This window comes from Ziziphus jujuba, chromosome 4 (assembly GCF_031755915.1).
Source record: "Ziziphus jujuba cultivar Dongzao chromosome 4, ASM3175591v1".
Taxonomy (NCBI): Eukaryota; Viridiplantae; Streptophyta; class Magnoliopsida; order Rosales; family Rhamnaceae; genus Ziziphus; species Ziziphus jujuba.
Window position 1 is genome coordinate 2,341,722 of NC_083382.1, and position 23,547 is coordinate 2,365,268.

Genomic DNA, 23,547 nt, shown 5'->3' on the forward strand with positions numbered 1-23,547 from the left:
ATCACCTGTTTTCTCTTTTAGAACCCACTTACATGTTTATGATTATATCTTTTTCATGTGCTTCCCTAGTATCCTTCATGGACAAGTAATTGCAGGCTTGTAAAAAACTCTGTTTCTCCAAATTTTTTGCAGTCGTAGTCTTTAAAAATTTACAGGAGAGATGTATGAAATTGGTTTAATGAACGGGGAAAAAAAAAAAATAAAAGATAAAAGGAGAAAGTGGCAACATAAAAAATCAGTTCCTAGCTGTGATTCTTAACATGTTTGAATCTGAAAAATTCTCATCACAGAAAAAATCCTGTTAAATAGATTGGTTGACTATTGTAATTAATTTGATAAAACTAAATCAAACAAGAATATTACAAACAATGAAACCAATAAATATAGGATCTTTTACAAGGTTAAGTCCAAGTTGGACTTACATCCTTGGTGAGCACCTGAAAGAAGGGAATCCTTGCACTTATATCAAAGATTTTATGCAGAAACATTTTCTCTTGCTCCGAAACCAGTCCAAACCTCTTTAGCATCCTCTTTCATCTGGCATAAGAAACAACCTAACAAAGCTTAGAAGAAGAAGAATACACACGAGGAATCAAAAGAGAAATTATATTCGGAGAATATCTCATCAATGAAGAACACACACTGATTGAGATAGATAAACTAACACAAACTGATTGACCTAGATAAACTAGATAAACTAACTTAACTGCTTCTTGCGCCTAATCAGCATTTATAAAACATACAGCATTGCTTAAGTTTAAGATATATATACCGTGCGTTTCACACTTTTTTGTTTATAACGGCTCTGGTGCTTCCCAATTTAGAACAACTTTCGGGAACGGAAAATCAAAGCTTTGACACGGAAACAGATAATCATAAAAAAGACACCAATAATACAAAATTTCATCAGCCTGCACAAATCACCATGAACTCGGAGTGAAGCTATTTCTTAACTGTAACTGTACTGTATGAACTTTTCCTTATCTACATCATTGGTGATGAATCCGAACATAAAGTAAATGAATTAAAGAGTAGCCGCCGCATCAATAGAATTAGTGAATACAATGAAATAACCCAGAATATCTGATTCTTACAGATGTACTCTCATGTGCTCTGACTCTCCAATTGGTCCCGAGTTCAAACCAATGACACACCATTCACTTTAGCTAACTTAAAATGAAATGGCAGAAGTTGCTTTGAAACCAATCTGCCAATCTAGAAGATGAAATCATTTGCTGAACTGGATGCCTAAACGAGGTTGTAACAAATGCAATATCGGTAATAAATCTCACCATACAGAAAAGGATATAAACTGTAGTTGCTGCACCAAAAAAATTACTATAAAAGACATTTTCATGATTTGGATCGGCACGGGTAGCCGTACAGGTATTCCATCCAGGTTTCAGGAGGAAGAGATCTGGACTATCACAATATTCACAGAGATAGAAGTCATGATCTCCACCTGAAAGAAAACAAATCTAGACAGGAAGAGACCACACCATGAATACGTGGTTGATTACCGCAGTTTTGACATATATGATGATTTGAGCATAATCCCCCTTGAGTGAAGTGGATCACGTTTCCATCATCGAAATATATCTCTGAAGTCAATCTAATTTATTTATATATACTGTTAAAAACAAGAAAAAGAAAAAGAAAAAGCTTGTGAAACCACAAAAAGACTGCAAAGCATTCAAAGAAATGAAGAAGAAAGATGTTTTATAAATTTAAAATTGTTTATCTTGATTATTATGAAAGAATCATAATTATTGAAGCAGCTGTCAACTTCATTTTCAAATCAGCTTCATAATTGCCAAAATTATTAATAATCAGGTTCGAATTAGTTTTATGAGAGTATTGATTTTATAGGTCTGAAATCAATCCCAAACTAGCTGAAGCAATCTGATCTTCTCCAAAGGGCATAACCAATATTTTAGGATAACGGGGGCCAAAAAAAAAAAAAATAAATAAAAAAAAATAATAATAATAATATAAATTTTTATAAGTTATAAAAACAGTATAAGCTATCAATCAATTCTAATCATACCTCAATATTTACATAATAAGTTTTTTTTTTTTTTTTTAAGTACATAGTACCTATACAAATTAGTTTATAGTTGAAAATTGCTTACATAATAAGTTTTTTCTTACATAAAAAGTTTTTTTTTTTCTAACTTAATTCGCAGAAGCAAATGCTTGAAGCAAAATGGATTTTTATTTTTTTTTAATTAAGTTTGGACACATAGTAATAAAAAAATATTGTTTAAATTCAAAATAATTGAATATAAATCTAATAAAATTCTTCTAAAAATTTATTGTGAGCAAAGAATTGTATAAAATGAATAATAAAAGAGAATTTGTTTTAAGTAAAGAAGGTTATATATATCATAAATAATTAAAAGATCTTTTATTTAACAGTAAACATAAAGAGAATGATGAAAGAGATTAAATAATATATTAATTTTCTTTAATATTTATTGTGTATCAGTTATGACATTTATTATGTAGTATCATTAATGCTATAGTAATAATTGCTTCATGTGCTAATTACTAACTTTAGCATTTGACAGCATTGTTTAATACATTATGTATTTATTGATACCATGCACAGTGTAGCTGGATTATTTTCCCTTACCTTCTTTCTTGAATTTGATCTAACTTGACAGCACCTATATATGCTTCACCACATTTCACATGCATACAAATTTAGTTACATCTTTGAGATTACTAATATGCCAGCAAATACCATGGAACTCAACCTATTTGTGTATCTAATGATGGGCCACGGATGTTTAGCCATAGGTTATGGATCTTTTATTTTAAAAAGCAAAAAGTGCACTCCAGTGGAGCGTGATTTTTTGGTCAGAACTCCAATGGAGCGATGATTGCATATACAGCAGTGTATACATTTTTGGATAAGTTGAGGAGGATAGATTTCATTAGCAATTGGACCGTCCCATTAGTTCAAATAAATAAAAATTACAATTTCCATCAAAAGGACACGACCCACATACAAGCAACGGTTATAATCCAGTCGAGATGACAATTTTTAGTCCTTATAGCCCAGGGATGTTGAGGAAACCAAAATGTGCTTACCAAAATAGTATAACAAATAAACTTGGGTACTAATGTGAACAAAAGCTGTCGGAACATTAAAGAAATAAATCTCTCAAAAGCAGCTAGTTCCTGAACTCTAAGTCTTTGAGCATCCCTACGATATCCTGTATCAGAAAACAGCCTCCAGATTGAGTAAAGGACATAACCCACAGCTAGCCCACGAACAAAATTACTAATATCAGTTAGCAGCAATGAATATGGAAATGAAATGATAGCACAAATGGCGGCAAAAATGGATGATATCTGTCCACTACGGCCGAGGCTAATGATACTTGGTACTAGCAACCCTGTTTTGCAGTATATTGCAAAGTCTTCACAGTTGTTGTGGAAGAGGTTGTAGGCACCAAAGCCATTCTCCAGGAGGAAATAGGCACGGTGCAGGACAAATTCTGGTGGATGCGAAGAGGCAAGTGTACCTGTACCTCCTCGGCTTTTGGCTATAAAGAAATCTAGATCAACACCATAGTCATAGCGGTAGAGTTTGCCGCCCTTGAGAAAATTACGCATGTTGCAAATCCTCACACGATCACCGGTTATTTGATCACCATTGCCCCACCATCGATGGAATATAGACCAGCTGGGCGTAATAGGGGCATCTCCTCGAGTTAGATGGATCACCTTTCTTTTACCCCTTCTTTTACCGACATATATTCCTGAATATGTATGGTCAGCTCAAATTTGGATTTTAACATAAGGATTAACATCAAATTATTTTTTTTTTTATCACATTGTTAAAATTGAAAATTATATTTATTAATTGTTAGTGTCAATAAAGTTATTAGATTTTATTATCGAATTCCAATAAAATTCAATTTTTTTAAAAATAAATTTTAATTATATCACTCGATTACTTTTTAAATTTTAAATTCTAACTATTAATATAATTTAAAAACTAGCAAAGAAAGACATAATAATATTATATTGTGCTTATGTGAGTTTTATTCAAATATATATATATATATATATATATATATGTATATATTATATCAATTTCTTATCAAGTCATCTGATAAATTTATTTTTAATCAGATATTTTTTTAATGAGTATTTAGATTTTTTCAAGAATGATTTAAAAATGTATTTGAGATTTATATAAATCTAATAAAATATAAACAAAATATTATTTATATAGAACCTAAATGTATTTTTAAATTTTAACTCTTGAAAAAAATTTCAACAACTAATAAAATAAGTTTAAATGAAAAATCTATAAAAGATGGGTTGGGTATATATATATATATATATAATGTAATTGAGTCCACCTCCTATCATTTTAACATATATTTAACAGATAATATCATGTATAAATGAAAAGAAGAAGAAAATCACCATGATGGGCGTAGAAATAGCCCCTCCATGTGTAGATGTGATCACCCGGCAGCAGTTGCCTCCTCTCTATCTTGTTGGTAAGCACCCACCGGATGTGGAACGTCTAAAATTTTAGTTGTTAAATAAAAATGAAAGTTAACTATAAGATTAAATTAAAAAAATAAAAATAAAAGTTCAATAGTGTGCATATATATATATATATATATGGAGACCAAGCACAGAGAGAAAGTTACTCTGTTGTATATAGCCCAGTATAAAAATTTGAAGCCTGCTAGGGCCCAGACCAGTGGACGAGATTTAGACCACGTACCGAGTACCAACCAAGCAATAGTCCACATCAAAGATACCCATACTGGTTTAAAAAAGAAGCGTATGGTACGTGGGAAGCCCAAATAATGAGAAGCCGATCTCAGAACTTTAGCAGATCTATCAACTTCAACTTGAATAACATCAGGACGAGCTCCGACATCAAGAGCCAATCTACAAGTACTGTATATACCGTGACCTCCAGATGCGAGAGCAGTAAAACTAAGAGGCATGCTTTTGAGGAGAGCAAAAAACACAAAAGCAGTAACAGCCAAGATGTATGCTGATGACTCATTTCTGCCCACGTTCATGCTAGTGAACACTATCAGCCCTGTTTTGCAATATATTGCAAAATCACAACTGTTTTTTATGTAAAGGTGGTATCCAACAAATCCATTCCTGAGAAGGAAAAACGCTCTGTGTCTGACATTTTCATGATTTGGATCGGCACGGGTAGGCGTACAGGTATTCCATCCAGGTCTCAGGAGGAAGAGATCTGGACTAACACCATATTCAAAGAGATAGAGATCATGATCTCCACCTGAAAGAAAACAATCCAGACAGGAAGATACCACACCATGAATATGCGGTTGAATACCGCAGTTTCGACATATACGATGATATGATCTTAATCCTCCTTGAGTGAAGTGGATCACGTTTCCATCATCGAAATATATCCCTGAAGTCACACATAATTTATTTATATATACTATCAAAAAAAAAAAAAAAAAAAAAAAAGGAAGAAAGTTTGTGAAACCACAAAATGACTGCCAAGCATTCAAAGGAATAAAGAAGAAAGAAGAAAGAAGAAAGAAGAAGAAGATCACCGTGATGGACTTCTTTTGTGTTGGCTCCTCTGCATCTCCATGTGTATATGTGAGCCCCAGGCTCCAGTTCATTCCTTGGTATTCTGTTCCAAAGCACCCTTCTCATGTTGTTCCAGTTCCCTCGCATTTTGTTCCACATCCGCACTTGTTCTCTCATGTTGCACTAGGGGGGTTTCTCTTCTCCTCTTCAAAATTTGTAGTGTTTTGTGAAATGGGAATTATTTAAATTCTAGTTTATCCCCCAGAAATTGAATTGGAGAGGACAGTCAAATGAATTGGGAAATCGCTTTCCTAAGTCTGACGACTGTATATATTAAAATAGTAGGTGCATGGAGACGATAACTGGGTTTTGTCGGTGATGTAGAAAGCATTGATTGTGAAACTAAATAATTTATTGCAAATAGTTGGTTTTGTCCGTGATGTAGAAAGGGTTGATTGAGAAATTAAATAATTTATTGTAAGTCCATTTAAACAGATAAGATTAATTAAACCAACAAAAAAAATATAGGAGAAATGTCTTTGTGGGGATAGCCTATAGCAATGTTCACACTTTTTTCTATGCAGAAGATACGGACGTTTTAAATAAGGTCTCTAATTATATATATATATATATAAAAGAATTTATAAAGAGGGATTTAAAGATAACAGTCTTAATTACCTTTTGATCCATATAATTTTGTAATATAATACTTTATATTTTACATCCTGTCAAGCACTTAATTGATTTGACAAATATCATTGTAATATGTGTATGTTTAATTATTATGCAGACATAGGAGAGATAAAAAGAGCTAATATTCATCCAAAAATATTAGATTTATTAAAATATTAACAAATGATGTTGTATATATTAATATTTAATTAATTTAATTTTTTAATCTAATCTATTTAAAAGTTCAATTTTTTATATTTATGTTATATAAATATGTCTATCAATAATAATATTTTAATATGTACTATTTAATAAATAATTTTGATAAATATTTTAGCAATCGTAGCATTATTAAAAAAAACTATACACTTATATTTAATTTATTTAATTATTTTAATAGAATTTATTTTCTTTACTTGTTAAAAAAATCCTATAAGCAATCTTGCATAATCATTAATGATAAGCACTAGACTAATGGGTGTAAAAATGAAAATAAAAAAGTCCAAATGAATTAAGGATGTGATAAAGCGCTATGATGAGGCTAAAATAATCATGTTGATGGCTCTAGATTGAACTAAATTAATTTTGACAGTTGCTTGATCATGAGCTAACTTAATTTTTTTTTTTTTTAATTTCTTTATCATTTTTCACTTTACAATCCTCTTTTTAAGTAGTAATACAAGTTTGGTGCATTTATGTTGAGAATGCAATCACGTACTCTGATACATTTCAAGTCTTTCCAATTTTGTAGGGAGGGGGAATGACTATCAATTATCAAACTGTATCTGCTTTTCTCATTTCTTCATATTTTATAGGATTTCAATGTCCTTTGTTTTCACAAATCTGAGAAAGTATCATATCTTAGACAACTAGTGGAAAAATTCTAGAACTTGTCTTTAACATGTAACTAATTTATCAGTGATCTTTCATTAATTAAGAACTCAACCGATAACCGTTGTCAATCTTATAAATCATAAATTTGGCTACGCATTTACTTACCTTAATCCTCACTCAAAACCTCAAAATCTCTCTCTTTCCAGAACGAATCAATACAACTATCACAAAAGTTACCAACTCTCCAAAGTGCAGCCAATCTCTCAACGGACACTTTACAAGCATTCCCACAATATTTGGTATCATAAATAAATCTCAAGATGGAGTATGTAACATAACACATGGCTGACACAACCATTAAATTACTAGTTGGGAATCCTCGTGGAAAAAGAAGGATTGCATAAATAACAGCAAATGGGGTTGCTATCTGCCCGTTCGTGCCAATGTCAATGATGTTCCTTGCCAGCATGCCAGTTTTGCAATATATTGCAAAGTCTTCACAATTGTTGTTGAAAAGGTTGTAGGCACCAAAACCATTATGCTTTCGGAGGAAGCGAGCACGGTGCAGGACATCTTCTGTTGGACTGGTAGAGGCAAGGGTACAGGTACCACCTCGAGTTTTGGCTATAAAGAAAGCAAGATTAACACCATATTTATACAGATACAATCCCCCACCATCAAGAAAACTATTTATGTTGCAAGACTCTACATGACATTCCATTGATTGACCACCACCACTAATAGGGTCTTCTCCACGATCTAGGTGAATCACCTCTCCATCACCCACATATATCCCTGAATATCAAGGCTGACTTGATAAGAGACTTATTATATATATATATATATATATAGAAGGGCAAATAAGCTAGTCCCATGAATTATATATATATATATATACACATAGAGAGAGAGAGAAGGGCAAATAAGCTAGTCCCATGGATTCTTAAACTCAATACGGATTAACAATTCAGGGTACAGACTGATAAAAAGAAATAAAAAAAATGAACACTTTGTTTGAAACCCATGTTTGATACACTCTTTGAAGGAAAGAAACGGAGAAGAAGAAGGTCACCATGATGGGCATAGGTATACCATCGGTTGCGCCTCCATGTGTAGATGTGATCCCCAGGCTTCAGTTGCTTCTTCTGTATCTTATTAGAAAGCAGCCTCTGGATATTAAATGGTAATATGTAAACTGTAAGATCAATATTTATTAATAGTTTAATTAATTTATAAATATATAACAATGGGAAAAACTACATTAATTAAAATTTAAATATATATATATATATATATATTAACTCAATCATATGGAGAGCAAAGCCTGAAAATTACTTTTCCAAATACTGCCCAGTAGAAAAGTATGATGCATGCTAGAGTCCAGACCACTGGAAGAGTCTGAGACCACAAACTTAATAGCAAACAACAAAAGGCAAAAGCACCCATTAATATTCTTAAAAACAGGTCAATTAAGAATTCAATACGGCCCAAACCACCAGAAGCCAAAATCTCATCAACCACAGGCAATCTCTCTGCTTCAATTTTGATAACATTAGGACGAGCTCCGATATCAGAAGCCAATCTACGAACATAGTAAACCCCAAGACATCTAGCTGCCAGACCAGTAAAAGTAGCAGAGGCGAGTTGCAGTAGAGAAAGAAAGACAGCAGTAGTAACAGCCAAGAAAAATGCTGTTTGCCAACTTCTGCTGAAAACAATGCTGTCTACTACCAGCAATCCTGTTTTGCAATATATTGCAAAGTCTTCATCGTTGTTTATGAAGCGGTAGTAGTCACTGGAGGTGCCACTGTTGAGAAGGAAGGACGCACGATCCTGGACAACTTGAGGTGGATCGGTAGAGGCAAGGGTGGAAGTATGTTCCCGGAATTTGGTGAGGAAGAGAGCAGGATTAACACCATATTCAAAGAGATAGACATCTCCACCAGAAAGAAATTCTTCTATGGATGAAGAGACGACACCATGAAAATCAAAGTGGATCACCTTTTCATCACTGACATATATCCCTAGGGTCACATATAACCAGGCAAATAATATCCCATGAATAGTGTTTATATGCTATATATACAGATGCCAATCATATAAAAAAAAAAAAAAAAAAAAAAAAAGAAAGCACTATAGTATCTTTAGAAGAAGAAATGGGAAAAAGTACAAAAAAAAAAAAAAAAATCACCGTGATAAGCTTTTATATTGCCTCTCTTCCATGTGTAGATGTGATCTCCAGGCTCCAGTTTCCTCCGGAGTTTGTTTGAAAGAACCCTCTGAATCTTGATCCATAGCTCTCCTCTCATCTTATACTTTGGGAATTCTCACTACTCTGTTCTTCAAAATTTGTGTTTTGGAATACGGATATAGTTGAATTCAACCACAGATAACATGCCAAACTACCAATACTGAACAACTAAAAGTGATTTGAGGGAGGCGAATGAATTGCGGAGTCGCTTTCTTCAAGGCCGGCTTAAGGGTTAGTTGTAACTAGGTGCATGGGATCATATAGTACCTAGGTATTATGTGAAGAAAAAGGGGCAGCGCATATGGTCAATACTGGCGTTGGATTTGGACTATAATGCAGAAAAGGATTGGCCAACAAAAGTTTTTAAAGTCCGTTTCTCAATTCTTAAACAAATAATAATGGCAACAAATAACCTAACCAATTATCAATGCTATTAGTCAACAAGGGCAGGATATATATATATATATATATTGGTCGTAATTAAGTGTGTTCTGCTATACAATATTATTTGATGGGAGACCTCCCTGAAACCAACAAATATACAATTTCTTATGAAATTGATCATGTTTATATATATACATATATATAAACAGGAGAGGGAGTGAAAGGGACCTAATATTTATCCAGAAAAATGGGCTATAAAAATAATTTTTACATCTAATATGACAGCAAAGTATTCTGTTTAAAATTGTAATGGCTGTTGTTTCAGCAAAGGAAGGCAAAAACTGATAGTTTTTGGCAAAGCCAAACCAAATGGAAAAGTGACAAATGTCACGGGCCTAATTTTTCCAATACTCCCGTACGGCACTTAGCACCTCTCTTGCTAAGTAAGCTTTGCTCACAAGCTATCATAATCCGGAAGCTAATAGTAAGAGATTAGGAAGTAGGAGAACTTGAGAGAATTTGAGAGAATGTGGATAATACTTGTATTACTTGAATTCTTAAATGTCTTACAAATGAGAGTCCAACCCTTTATATAGAGGGCTGAGCACGTATCACAAAAATACAAGATTCTAGATATATACACATGGCATACATCTAAATGAGGTTTTAGAGTATTCTACTAGATATTTACAAGGATTATTCTAGAGAGATTCTCATCTACATTAGTCTAGGTTTCTCTTGAATCTTCTAGAATCTTCTGAGCTTCTCTTGAATCTTCATGGAGAGTGTAGAACCTTCCAGTCAAACCTTAAAGTTTTCACATTTTTTGCACGGAACGTGACACAAAGATATCTTCACTACATTCACATTGGAATCTGTTCTTAGAGCATACAATCATTTTGGAACTCTTCACGAATATACTTTTGGACTAACCCTTGGTTTCATATCAAACATATATAAAAAGTAAATTGCTAAACAATTGTCATTTGTCTAGCCTGCATAGAAAAGAATAATAAGCACTGGGGTAATAATGGTGTTTAGTTTCAATAATCTTTTTTTAATTTTTAATTTTTAATTTTTATGTATTTATTGATACCATAGATCAAGCTAACCTAATTAGCTCTCTCTCTCTATCCCTTTACATATAATTTGTAAACCTGAATGACGATTTCTATTGCTAAGCCCTGTTTATTTTATGTAGTTTTGGAATAAGATGATTCATTCAGACATCATATTAAAATCAATTTTCCAAAGTCAAAACATTTGTGCTTTCTCTCTCAAGAAGCTTGTATGGCCTACTCTATTGCCCAACTCGTTCATTATATGAATTAGCTGAATTGTTTTTCAATTACCTGAAACCAAATTTTAAAGCTATATAATCATGTATCAGTGGTAAAAATGGTTTTGTGAAGCACCAAAAAACTGTATTCGTGAAAGAGACTGTTTTGTATAGCTGAAAAACCTTCTCAAAAGGTTGTGACACTAAAATGGCCTAGATTTACTTCTATACTTACTTTATCAAAACAACATCGACCTTACTGCTATATATTCACCCGAAATCATATAAAAATTAGCCCAAACCATTAAAAGTTGTCAACGAACTTGTCAAAATATTACCATCTTATCAAATTCATATGGAAGCACTTATTTCTAAATATACATTGACATTTCTAAGTCCGACACTAGGGAGTTGGAGAATATAAGGCATATCCTCATATAACTTTCCTAATCCTAATTCTTTAGAAGCATTGCTGCCCTCCAACTCCACTTCCAAGTATACTAATTACTGTCATCTTCAAAGAAAGGAATGGCAAAAAAGAAGAAGAAGAAGAAAAGGATTGGTTGACAGAAGGATTATCTCCGTTCTCAATTCTTAAAAAGATAAATATGGCACCAAATAACCTAGGCAAAGATGCTACTGTTAATGAATGTCAGCTTATCAAATTAGTCAACAAGGAGAGGGACATCAGTGCTAGGAGTTTTCTACTAGTCCACTTGCCATACAATAATATCTGATTGGACACCTCCAGAAACTAATGTGCATATGCTTACGAATTTATTATCTTTACCCAAAAACAGAACAGGAGAGACAGAGAAGCCTATTGTTCACCTATAAAGTGGCCTATAAAAATAATGTTTGCACCTAATGTGAGAGTAACATACATATATTTAATCTCTTTTTTTTTTTTTTTTTTTTCCTCCCTTTCTTTCCTTTTGGTTGAAATATCTTGTTTAATTAATGTTGGAGAAATCATACCAGCAACCTTGCAGCACTTCACTAATGGAGGTAAAATTAAAAAACATAAAATCCAAATGAAGAATATGATGAGGCTAAAATTGACTTAATTGAAGTTGTAATAAAGAACATGACGATCAATATGGTACCAAGTACAAGGCATAACAGCATGAATGGCTGAAGTAAAAGCCACAACCATCCCAAGGCTCGAAATATAAGTGTAACAGTTGCTGCAACTTTTGTAAAGGTAAAAGCAGATGATAGTTATGCTCCAAGGAATCGTAGAATTGTATGAAAACCGATGCAGAGGAGCAATAGAAGGCTCTTGATTTTGCTATCACAAACTAACTCGAAAGATTTCTTGTTCGATGACACTGCAACGCCCTTTATAGATGATTAGTTTTGTTCGTTCCTCAAGGAAATGTAAACCAAGTCACTGTTGCAATAAGACTTGCAACCCGTAGATTAAAGTTGTATATGTTCTTCAGTCTATGGGATTTCATTTCTTTGGCCCGATCACGACCAACTTACATGTTTAATCATCATCCCTTTTCTGAACCGACTTACATGTTTATGATTGTATCTTTATTATGTGCTTTCCTATTCTCCTTCATGTATAAGTAATTTCAGACTTGGTAAAACACTCTGTTTCTCCAACCTTTTTGCAATCGCAGACTTTTAAAATTTACAGGAGAGATGTATGAAATTGGTTTAATGAACGGGGTAAAAATAAAAGATAAAAGGAGAAAGTGGCAACATAAAAAATCAGTTCTTAGCTGTGATTCTTAACATGTTTGAAAAATTCTCATCACAGAAAAAATCCTGTTAAATAGATTGGTTGACTATTGTAATTAATTTGATAAAACTAAATCAAACAAGAATATTACAAAGAAAGAAACCAATAAATACTGGATCTTTTCCGAGGTTAAGTCCAAGTTGGACTTACATCCTTGGTGAGCTCCTGAAAGAAAGGAATCCTTGCACTGATGTCAAAGATTTGATACAGAAACACCTTCACTTGCTCCGAAACCAGTCCAAACCTCTTTTACATCCTCGTTCTTCTCGCATAAGACTAGAAGACACACAAGGAATCAAAAGAGAAATTATATTCAGAGAATATCTCATCAATGAAGAACACACACTGGTTGAGATAGATAAACTAGAACATACTGATTGATTGAATATAATTGTCAGATGGATGGTAATGGGATAAAGATAAGCTGCTAGGTATAATAGGGTCTTCTCCTTGACCGAGATGGATCACCTCTTGGTCGTCACCATCACCAACATATATCTCTGATGAGGTCACATATATAGCAAACAAATAAGCTAATACAACGGTGCATGGCCAGTTCATATAACATATGATTTAAGTACTATAACAAACAGAAGGATTTTCATACGGTTAAAAGTAGTTTGTGAAGCACCAAATAGTGTACAAGTGAACCATATGCCTACTTAGATGGGCTAGATAAGTCTAATTCAAACATTTTGGCTAGCTAATTTATCCACATTTTGGGTTAACATCTCAGATTGTTTAGCACTGTTACTAACATAGCCATCAACTTAAGTTAAATCAACAATTCCATAAGTTAGAATATACATGTTAAATCCCATAATTAAGTTTAATGTGTAAGTGAATACAAAACACAGAAACTTCATTTTTGATACTCTTTCATCGAAAAGAATAAAATGTAGAAGAAGAAGAAGACCACCATGATGGGAGTAGGTATAGCCATTCCTCCATATGTAGATGTGATCCCCACGCCGTAGTTGCTCTTTCTGTATCTTGTCCTAAAGCAGCCTCTGGATATTGAAAAGGGGTCTAAATTTTTTAGCAATTAAATAAAAATTAATAACAGATAAAAATATTAGATATATATATAAAAAATTCAACAGGGAGTCCAAACCATGAAGACTAATTACTCTATGTAATACTGCCCAGTAAAAAAATATGATGCAAGCTTGAGTCCAGACCACTAGAAGAGTCATAGACCACAGATGAGGAACAGGTCATGTACTTGCTAGTAAACAAAAAGAGAGAAATAGCATCAGTACTATTGCAAACATGTCAATAAAGCTTTCAATAAGTTGGAAGTTTGAACCAAAATAAGCCAATATCTTATCAACTTTAGGCAATCTATGTACGTTATTGATTTTAATAACATTAGGACCAGCTCCAATATCAGAAGCAAATCTACAAATACAGTATAGGCCAAGAAATCTTGCTGCCAAACCAGTAAAATTAGATAGCTTGAGTTGCTTCTGTAGAGAAAGAAAGATAGCAGCAGTAACAGCCAAGAGATATTCTATTTGCAAAATTAACCATATCAACCACTAGCAACCCTGTTATGCAAAATATCGCATAGTCTTCCCCATTGTTTATGTAACGATAGTATTCACCAGAGCCATTATTAAGAGGAAAGAAGCACGTTGTTGGACATCTTCTGCTTTATCTGAGGAGGCCAGGGTACATCCTCCTCCAAGTTTGGCTAAGAAGTTAGCTGGATTAAGACCATATTCAAAGCGATGGAGATCTCTACCGGAAAGAAAACAATCTATGCAGGAAGAGACCACACTATAAAAATCACCACATGTTGGACATGTATGATCTATTAGTTAATAGATTCGATATATAATATATAATAGATAAACTATTAGATATCAATATTAGAAATTCAACATGAGGTCCAAACCAAGAAGATTAATTACCGCTTATAATACTGCCCAGTAAAAAAACATGATGAATGCTTGAGTCCATACCAGTTTTGGAAGAATCCTAAACCAAATTTGATAATGCTAAGTCCAAATAGTTGATAGTAAACAAAAAGCAATAACTAACATTACCACACCTAAAACATTGTTAATATAGCTATAAATAGGTTGGAAGCCCGAACCAGAAGCACCATATGCCAATATGTCATCAACTTCAGGCAATCTCTCTACTTCAGCCTTGATAGCATTAGGACGAGCTCCGATATCAGGAGCAAATCTACAAACACATCATAGGCCAGGAAATCTGGCTGCCAGACTGTCAAACTAAGCGTGAGTGTCTGTAGAGGGAGCAGTAACAGCCAAGAAATATGCTATTTATCTGTTGAAATTAATGATGTCTACCACTAGCAAGCCCGTTTTGCAATATTTTGCAAAGTCTTCCCCATTGTTTACGTAACCATGATCATCACAAGAGCCACTATCAAGGATGAAAGATGCACGGTGTTCAACATCTTCAGCTTTATCTGTAGAGGCCAGGGTACATCCTCTTCCAAATTTGGCTAGGAAGTGAGCAGGATTAACACTATATTCGAAACGATAGAGATGTCCACGATATAGAAAACAATCCATGCAGGAAGAGGTCACCTCATAAGAGTCACCACACGTTGGACATGTATCATCTGAACACGCTCCTCCCCAGAAGTGGATCACATTTTTATCATTGACATATATCCATGGGATCATATATATATATATATATATACATATAGCAAGCAAGCAAAGCAAACAAACAATCAATATCTCGAGGCAGTTTTTGTATAACACAAAACAAAAAGGGACTATCACTATCAGCAATCCAAACAAGAAGAAGAAGAAGAAAGATCACCATGAAGGACTTTTGTATCGGGTCCCCTCAATGTGTAGATGTGATCCCCAGTCTCCAGCTCCTCCCTGTGGATTTTTTTATTTTATTTTTTTCACAATGACACTGCTGGCTTCTTAATTATCACCAGCAGGGATTCTGCCTCTGCTCTTCAAATTGGCTTCTTTTTGGGGGAATTTGATATCAATCGGCAAAGATTGGATATAAAGCCAATGCTGAACAATTAAAGATATGGTGGAGATGTTGTTAAAAAGAGAAAGATTGAGAAAAGAGGCAAATGAACTGGGGGAAATCTTACTTTGGGGTTTAGGAGATTATGCATTGGGTTTACTCCTAAAAAACCAGTTCCAGAATTCCCGCCTTTTATTACTTTTTAATGACAAAGTGGAAGACACGTGGATGACTCTTTCCAATTGTGGTTTATGTTTATGTTGAGCCTAAGTTGAGTAGACTTGTTGAGCTACATCTATTATAAAAATGATTATTACAATAATAAAATCAAAGGCAAAAATATGATAGCATTGAGGCCAAAGTAATAGTCAAACTCTTTGTGAAGCGCTAAAGCAAATCATAGTTTATGACCAAGCAACCGTAGAATGTCAAGAAAACAGAGGGCATAGGAGCATTAGAACGTTAACTGAGTCTTTCATCGACAAAAGATGTTTTGTTAGATAAACAACGCCAATCCCTCTTTCAAAGCGTGTCGGTATCCTCTAGGCATTGTAATCCCGCGCAGTAAGACTTGCCACTAGTTTATTTGATTTCATGCCTTTGGTCTCGCTGTGCAGGACCAATCTTTAGTTGTATGATAACTTTTGCTCTTGTAGATCCCATTTTTTCTTATGACTATAAACTTTATGTGCTTCCTCTATATATGATCCTCTTCGTGGAGGAAAAAAGAAAAAAAAAAAAAGAAGGGCCTATCAAACTAAAATGGTTCCAACCTCTTTCCAATTTTGGACTAAAAATCTATGTCTGAGACTTAGTCCCCCATGTTTATCCAACTTCATTGCTATTACATATTAAAAAAGTTTGCAGAAGAGAAGTATTCAAATGGTTTCAGATTAATGGCACCACAAATAATCAGTTTTATTCAAGAGATTTATGTATTGTCATTTTTGTGTCAAACAATTTAGCCCCGAAATTTATTATTGTCAATGAATATCTATTGGCTATATGGGTATTACAGGTAACAAAATGTCTTTAGCAGCAGAATAGAGTGAGTATTTACCAACAACATTTCTTCTACACAAATGATGCATCTTTCAACGAATAAAAGTTTACCATTCTGTAACTAATGGTAAAATAAATTCAAGTCCAGCTCCTTATAAAGTTCTCCAATACTTGGACTAGCTGGAATAAAGTCTATGGTCTTTTGGAAGTTGAGACTTTCAGCCTTCATGTTTAACTATTATACCATCCACAAGGATTCTAATGATGCTATACTTTTCTTTTCCAGCAGCATGCAGAGGCATATTCCCTTCGTAATCTGCTGTATTGATGAGGCTCACAAGCATCCATCCTCTGTTCTCAACCAAGTTTCAAGCATCTGGATTGAGACCATTAATATCTTCCATGACATTGACATGGCCTTGTGTAGCAGAAATATGCAAAGCAGACATGCCAATATAAGACACTAACCAATATAAGTCATAAAACTCAATCACTAACCAATATGAGTCATATAAATCATATATCCACAGTTATCTTTGATCCTCCTTCATAAAACTCAATCACTAACCAATATGGTCATATAAATCATATATCCACAGTTATATTTGATCCTCCTTCAAATCCTTAAAATCTCTTTCCAAGATAAACCAATTCAATTGTCATCGAAATAATCTGTTTCATTTGTAATCCTAAATATTCAATAACCAACAAATAACAGAACAAACAAAAAAAGATGTAGAAAGGAAGCAAAACAAGATAAAGGATTTATAGTGGTTTGGCCAAATTGCCTACATCTCACTCACAAGGCCTGGAAAGACTTTCGTTAATGGCTGAATAATAGAGAGAACATTCACCCTGCCCTTCACTAACAGAACCATTAGACCAGAGAAATCACAAAGCACTCACTTCCTAGTAACTGCCCAATAAACCATCATATGAAGTTATAAGAAACACTCCAATTGGTCCAGATAGAGTTGAAACCCATGTCACACCATATACTTCACCTAACTTAAAATGAACTGGCAGAAGTTACTCTGAAACCAATCTGCCAATCTAGAATATGAACTCTGAACCGGAACTTTAAATTTACTCCCAACATATGCAATGTCAGCAATACATCTCAACATACAGTAAACGATATAAACAGTTGTTGCCACACCAATAAAATCACTATAAATGAAAGCAAGAAGAGATGCTATTTGCCCCTTCATGTCAACACCAATGATGTTTTCTGGTGACCACGAGAAAAGAGGTATCTGCCCCTTCCACTCAATAGTAAAGATGTTTTTTGGCGACAACAAGAAGAGAGGAACAACAATTGCATAAACGAAAGCAAGAAGAGCTGCTATCTTCCCATTCCTGCCAATATCAGAGATTTCTTTTGGAGACAGCAAGGCTGTTTTGCAATATATTGCAAAGTCTTTACAGTTGTTATTGAAAAGGTTGTAGGCACCAAATCCATTATGCTTTTGGAGGAAACGAGCACGGTACACTACTTCTCTAGGTGGATCTGTTTTGATATGTGTACAGGTACCTCCTCAGATTTTAGCCATAAAAATGCAAAATTGACACCATATTTGTAGAGATTAAGCTCCCCACCATCAACAAAACTATCTATGCTGCAATATTCCACACGACAATAATATGGCAGCGTTTGTTGATTACCATCATCACCAGTACTTATGGAACTGTCTGATGGATGGGAATGGGATGGAGATGAGCTGCTGGGTATAACAGGGTCTTCTCCTCGAACAAGATGGATTACCTCTCTGCCAATACCATCACCAACATATATCCCTGATGTGGTCACACATACAGCAAGCAAATAAGCTACTAATCACATGGTGCATGGCCAATTCATGTAACATATAGTTTATATATATAATGTTGGAGACAGAGGACTAAAGGAGAAACCAAGAAAATTGATTTTTATTAATATAAAACAATTGGTACACTCTCACGTATAAAGAGAGCAACACACTCACTCACACAAATGAGCAACACACACTAACACACTCACACTCACTTGATTTTTGACTTACACTAGGACACAAAACACCTTTTCACACTCTTCTCACTCAAAGGACACACACTCACACTCACACGTACAGCACTCTCTCTTTTTTCTATTGCTATTGGACATGACACTTAACTCATACATCATCACCTATTTATAGAAGAGAAAGTCGGTTGTGGATACTTCTAGAAATATTTAATTATAGATATTTTTCTCACCACTTCCAAGGCACTAGTTGTTCTCCATTTTTAAAGAGAAAACAAGATAACTCTAGATTCTTCTAGGGAGCTAAGTCGGCATTGATATTTATCATATAATAGAGGAAACATAAGGATTTTCATACGGTTAAGTAGTTTGCAAAGCGCCAACATAGTACAAGTTAAACGTATGCCTACAAAAAAGAGAATCCCAATGAGAAGATCACCATGATGGGCATAGGAATAGCCGTTCCTCCATGTTTAGATGTGATCCCCACACCTCAGTTACTTCTTCTGTATCTTGTTCGAAATCAGCCTCTGGATATTGATCAACATTGACTCAATTAAGTAAAAATAAATATGATAGATAAACAATATATATTAGATATTAATATTAAAAATTCAATATGGAGCTCAAACCAAGAAGATTAACTACTCTTTGTAATACTGCCCAGTAAAAAAATATGACGCATGCTTGAGTCCAGACCACTCGAAGAGTGCTAGGCCACCGTTGATGAGGCTCAGACCAAATACTTGATGGTAAACAGAAAGAGAGAGATAACATCACTACGCTTAAAAACAGGTTAATAAATTTTTCAATAAGTTGGAAGCCTGAACCACCAAAAGCCAATATCTGATCAACTTCAGGCAATCTATGTACTTTATTGAGTTTAATAGCATTAGGATGAGCTCCAATATCAGGAGCAAATCTACAAATACAGTATAGGCCAAGAAATCTAGCTGCCACACCAGTAAAACTAACAAGCATGAGTTGCTGTAAAGGAAGAAAGACAGCAGCTGTGACAGCCAAGAAATATGCTATTTGCCAAGTTCTACTGAAGTTAATCATATCTACCACTAGCAACCCTGTTTTGCAAAATATGGCGAAGTCTCCCCATTGTTTATATAGCGATAGTGGGCACCAAAGCCATTATAAAGGAGGAAGGATGCACAGTGTTCGACATCTTTGGCTTTATCTGTAGAGGCCAGGGTACACCCTCTTCCAAATTTGGCTAGGAAGTGAGCTAGATTAACACCATATTCGAAGCGATAGAGATCTCCACCAGAAAGAAAACAATCTATGCAGGAAGAGAGTACCAGAGGATGAAAACAATCCGTTGGACATATACTATGATCTGACCATGCTCCTTCATTGATGTGGATCACCTTTTCATCGTCGATATATATCCCTGCGGGTCATACATATGCAGAAAATCTCATGGTGGCGAATTCATAACATGATATATACTATAAGACAAAACTTACTAATTCTCATCATACTTAAAAATAATAATAATAAAAAAAAAAGTACTTTACAGCACAAGTGTCAGGCATATAAATACAACAGAAATGTAGAAGAAGAAGATGATCACCGTGATGGACTTTTGTATTGTCTCCCTTCAATGTATAGATGTGATCCCCAGTCTCCAGTTCCTCCCTCTGGATTTTGTTCCACAACACTCTTCTCATCTTGATTACGACCATGGTTTCTGTCTCTGCTCTTCAAATTTGTGTTTTGGGAAGTTGGGAGAATTTAAATTCAAGCCCAAATATTGAATGCCAAATTGAACAACTGAAAGAGATGGAGAAAACATGCAAATCAATTGGATTTGGGGGAATCTTACTTTAGGTCTGGCTTAATGGTTTGGTGACTAAATGCATGGTGGTCATCTAATTAAAAATGCAGGGGACTGTCTCAAAATTATAGCCGGTGCTTGCCTGCTTGGGATCAATACTGGGTTTGGACTGTGGTACATAAAGGATTGACTGACCGAAAGATAAAGTTCATTTCTTAATTCTCAAACAAATCAAAAAGGCAACGAATCCTGGGTACATATGCTACCTATTCTATTTTGTCACTAATCAAATTATTCAACAAGGGCAGGTTAGAATCAGTCCTATACTACTTTTTGACTATTCCATGCCATATAATAATATGAGACCTCCACAAATTAATATGCATTTGTTTATTCACGTATTATGTATACCCAAATTAAGAAAAAGAGAGAGAGAAAGAGAAGTATTATTCATCTAGAATGTGGGGTATAAAAATAATGCTTATACCTTGAAGGAGTAGTTGACCGTATGAGCTTAGGCAGCAAGCCTAGCATTGGCATTGATGAACAAAATATCTAGATATTGCATTATGAAGAAGATGGTTCACCCACATACTAGAAGGTTCTAAAAATGTAAGTCGGCTAAGCAACCGACATTGTATATCTATAAAAGGGGCAGCATAGCTTTCACGTGAGATGAGCTACTCAAGTGAGTAGAGAATCCCAGAGAGAGCTCACATGTTCAAGTTAGTGGGTGGATTAATAAAGGAGTGCCAGATGTTTATGTGTTAAGTTTTCCAAAGGTTATCATGTGTGGGTCCGCTAATTATGTGAGTGTTTTATATTATTTGTATGTGTCTTGTAAAAGTCTATCAAATAAGTGATTTTTTTCCCTCAACATGCCTAATGTGACAGTAACCTTTTATTTTTTATTTTATTTTATTTTTTTTGGTTGATTATATGCTGGTTGTTGTTTCAGAAAAAGTGGCCAGGTAACACACGATCAAGTTCAAATAATATATAAGATAACAACCAATACTAATTGATAAATAGGAGATGAATGTTCCATTTGTTCATACCACCAGTGCTATGATATTTTATATCTTTGTCCTGATGATCATAACCAACTTCTTTACTTGTATGATCATCATCTTTTTTCTCTTTTAGATCATATTTTTTTTACAAGATACCTTTTTACAAGTGAGAGATTGCAAAGACTTGGTCGCCCACCCTGTTTCGCATACTTCTTTGCAATCATACAATCAGTTTTATCAGTAAACGACAGATTTTCCTAGTGCTATTAGAGTGACTAAAATTGTGAAGCCTCCCCTAAAAGAAATATATATATATTTTTTCTTAGCAATGGCTAAATGGGTATCGTCCAACATGAAAATTGAAAAAAGATAGTGGCTAAAATATATTTGTCGCTACGAGTACCACTATTAACTAATTTGAAATCGGAGATTATAATTTCATGAAATCAAAAGAATGCCGCCCAAAGAAAAGCAACGGTTATAATCCAGTTTAGTAGAGAATTTTGGCTCTGAATAGTCCATGTGGCTTCTGGAAACCAAAATGTGCGAATCAAAATAGCGTAACAAAGAAACTTGGGTATCAACGTAAACAAAAGCTGTCGGTACATGAAAGCAATAAATGTCTGAAATGCGGCTAATCCCTCAAATGGAACTTTACGAGCATCGGTACGATATCCTGTATCAGAAAACAACCTCCAGATTGAATAAAGGACATAACCAACAACTGACACACCAACAAAATTACTACCTGTCAGCAATGAATATGGAATGGAAATGAGAGCACAAATCAAAGCAGCACAGGCTGTTGTTTGGCCGCTGCGACCGATGGTAATGATCCTTGGCACAATCAACCCTGTTTTGCAGTAGATTGCAAAGTCTTCACAGTTGTTGTAGAAGAGGTTGTAGGCACCAAAGCAAAAATTATTGCAAAGGAAATGCGCACGGTTCCTGACAAGTGCAGGTGGATCCGAATAGGCAAGGGTACATGTACCTCCTCTGCTTTTGGCTATAAAGAATGCTAGATCAACACCATAATCATACAGATAGAGTTCCCCATTGTCAAGAAAATCATCAATGGAGCAAATCTCCACACGGTCACGTTTTGATCGATCATCAACACCAAGACTAATTGTTTGACCACCACCTGGATTAAGGTGTGCTTGAGACGAAGCTCTGGATGTTTGGGAGCCTACTCCTCCCTGATTGCGCTGAATTATCTGACCAGGTCTTCTAGGGCCTCCTCCTTGTCCTCCTCGAGTGAGGTGGTGGATCCCGTTCATATGACGGGGATTATACTCTGTAGACGGAGTGGATGTTTTAGAAAAGCCTTCTCCTCTAGTGAGGTGGATCACCGTTTCTTTATCCACATATATCCCTGAATGTACATTAAAGTTGAACCAAAGTTTAATTATATATTTGGTATAAATCATGGAGTTAGATCCCAACCAAGTCTACAAAGTTATTTACCAAGTGTTATTGCCAATATTTGATTGATTTATATTTAGTTCACTTATCCATATCTATGCATTACTTTAGTAAACAATTTTCCAGACTTCTTGGTACTTCTAGCATTACTCAACACATATATAATATTGTGTAGACACAAGAAGAAGCAGAAGAAGAAGAAGAAGAAGTAGGTCACCGTGATGGGAGTAGGAATAGCCACGCCTCCATGTGTAGATGTGATCCCCACACCTTAGTTTATGCTTTGATTGTAACTTGTTTGAAAACAGCCATCGGAATTTGAACGTCTAAAGAGTTTAGTAGTTAAATAAGAATAAGGATAAATGTTAAGTGAAAAAATATATGTGTACACATATAATAGTTGAATCATAATATGGAGATCAAGCACAGAGAGAAAATTACTTTGTGGAATAAGGGCCAGTATAAAAATTTGATGCCTGCTAGAGTCCATACAAGTAGACGAGACTCATAAGACCACATACTAAATGCCAAAGAAATGAATGCACATATCAGAGCTAACCAAACCAGTTTAAACAAGAATCGCATAGTACGTCGTAAGCCAAAACAATCAG

The 23,547-nt window shown here is 34.6% G+C and overlaps 3 protein-coding genes and 1 long non-coding RNA gene across 10 annotated transcripts; all 4 read right to left on the reverse strand.

Moving 5' to 3' along the window:
* Window positions 1-228: 228 nt before the first annotated feature.
* On the reverse strand, window positions 229-5,988 carry LOC107415722 (uncharacterized). 5 transcript variants are annotated; one of them, XM_048471350.2, is made up of 4 exons: window positions 5,580-5,923; window positions 4,680-5,431; window positions 4,447-4,549; window positions 2,905-3,770 (listed from the first exon to the last, which is right to left on the reverse strand). In XM_048471350.2, the coding sequence occupies exons 1-4, from the start codon at window positions 5,734-5,736 to the stop codon at window positions 2,992-2,994; spliced, it is 1,791 nt and encodes a 596-aa protein (XP_048327307.1). In that variant the 5' UTR covers window positions 5,737-5,923; the 3' UTR covers window positions 2,905-2,991. The 5 variants fall into 5 exon arrangements, 1 of the variants encoding a protein (XP_048327307.1); XR_009638560.1 differs by lacking the exons at window positions 2,905-3,770; window positions 4,447-4,549; window positions 4,680-5,431 and adding exons at window positions 229-1,422; window positions 1,500-1,601 and having other exon boundaries at window positions 5,580-5,909; XR_007240148.2 differs by lacking the exons at window positions 2,905-3,770; window positions 4,447-4,549; window positions 4,680-5,431 and adding exons at window positions 229-1,422; window positions 1,521-1,601 and having other exon boundaries at window positions 5,580-5,908.
* A 1,071-nt stretch (window positions 5,989-7,059) lies between these two features.
* On the reverse strand, window positions 7,060-9,622 carry LOC112491335 (uncharacterized). The gene is made up of 4 exons (XM_060816591.1): window positions 9,257-9,622; window positions 8,401-9,089; window positions 8,138-8,234; window positions 7,060-7,860 (listed from the first exon to the last, which is right to left on the reverse strand). The coding sequence occupies exons 1-4, from the start codon at window positions 9,372-9,374 to the stop codon at window positions 7,232-7,234; spliced, it is 1,533 nt and encodes a 510-aa protein (XP_060672574.1). The 5' UTR covers window positions 9,375-9,622; the 3' UTR covers window positions 7,060-7,231.
* Window positions 9,623-16,613: 6,991 nt separating this feature from the next.
* LOC125421814 (uncharacterized) lies at window positions 16,614-21,069 on the reverse strand. 3 transcript variants are annotated; one of them, XR_009638577.1, is made up of 4 exons: window positions 20,986-21,069; window positions 20,295-20,494; window positions 19,149-20,111; window positions 16,614-18,504 (listed from the first exon to the last, which is right to left on the reverse strand). It is a non-coding gene; the product is annotated as an uncharacterized LOC125421814 (long non-coding RNA). The 3 variants fall into 3 exon arrangements; XR_009638576.1 differs by lacking the exon at window positions 20,986-21,069 and having other exon boundaries at window positions 19,149-19,239; window positions 19,358-20,111; window positions 20,295-20,941; XR_009638575.1 differs by lacking the exon at window positions 20,986-21,069 and having other exon boundaries at window positions 20,295-20,943.
* An 827-nt stretch (window positions 21,070-21,896) lies between these two features.
* On the reverse strand, window positions 21,897-22,925 carry LOC132803621 (protein LEAD-SENSITIVE 1-like). The gene has a single exon (XM_060816883.1). The coding sequence runs from the start codon at window positions 22,789-22,791 to the stop codon at window positions 21,958-21,960; it is 834 nt and encodes a 277-aa protein (XP_060672866.1). The 5' UTR covers window positions 22,792-22,925; the 3' UTR covers window positions 21,897-21,957.
* Window positions 22,926-23,547: the final 622 nt, after the last annotated feature.

Excerpts from the sequence above, each read along its gene's own strand:
- LOC107415722 (XM_048471350.2), bottom strand. The coding sequence starts at position 5,736 with ATGAGAGAACAAGTGCGGATGTGGAACAAAATGCGAGGGAACTGGAAC. Across the intron at positions 5,432-5,579 it reads CACAAAAGAAGTCCATCACG|GGATATATTTCGATGATGGA; the intron begins GTGATCTTCTTC and ends GTGTGACTTCAG. Across the intron at positions 4,550-4,679 it reads ACTGGGCTATATACAACAGA|ACGTTCCACATCCGGTGGGT; the intron begins GTAACTTTCTCT and ends CTAAAATTTTAG.
- LOC112491335 (XM_060816591.1), bottom strand. The coding sequence starts at position 9,374 with ATGAGAGGAGAGCTATGGATCAAGATTCAGAGGGTTCTTTCAAACAAA. Across the intron at positions 9,090-9,256 it reads CAATATAAAAGCTTATCACG|GGATATATGTCAGTGATGAA; the intron begins GTGATTTTTTTT and ends ATGTGACCCTAG. Across the intron at positions 8,235-8,400 it reads ACTGGGCAGTATTTGGAAAA|AGGCTGCTTTCTAATAAGAT; the intron begins GTAATTTTCAGG and ends TTTAATATCCAG.
- LOC132803621 (XM_060816883.1), bottom strand. The coding sequence starts at position 22,791 with ATGAACGGGATCCACCACCTCACTCGAGGAGGACAAGGAGGAGGCCCT.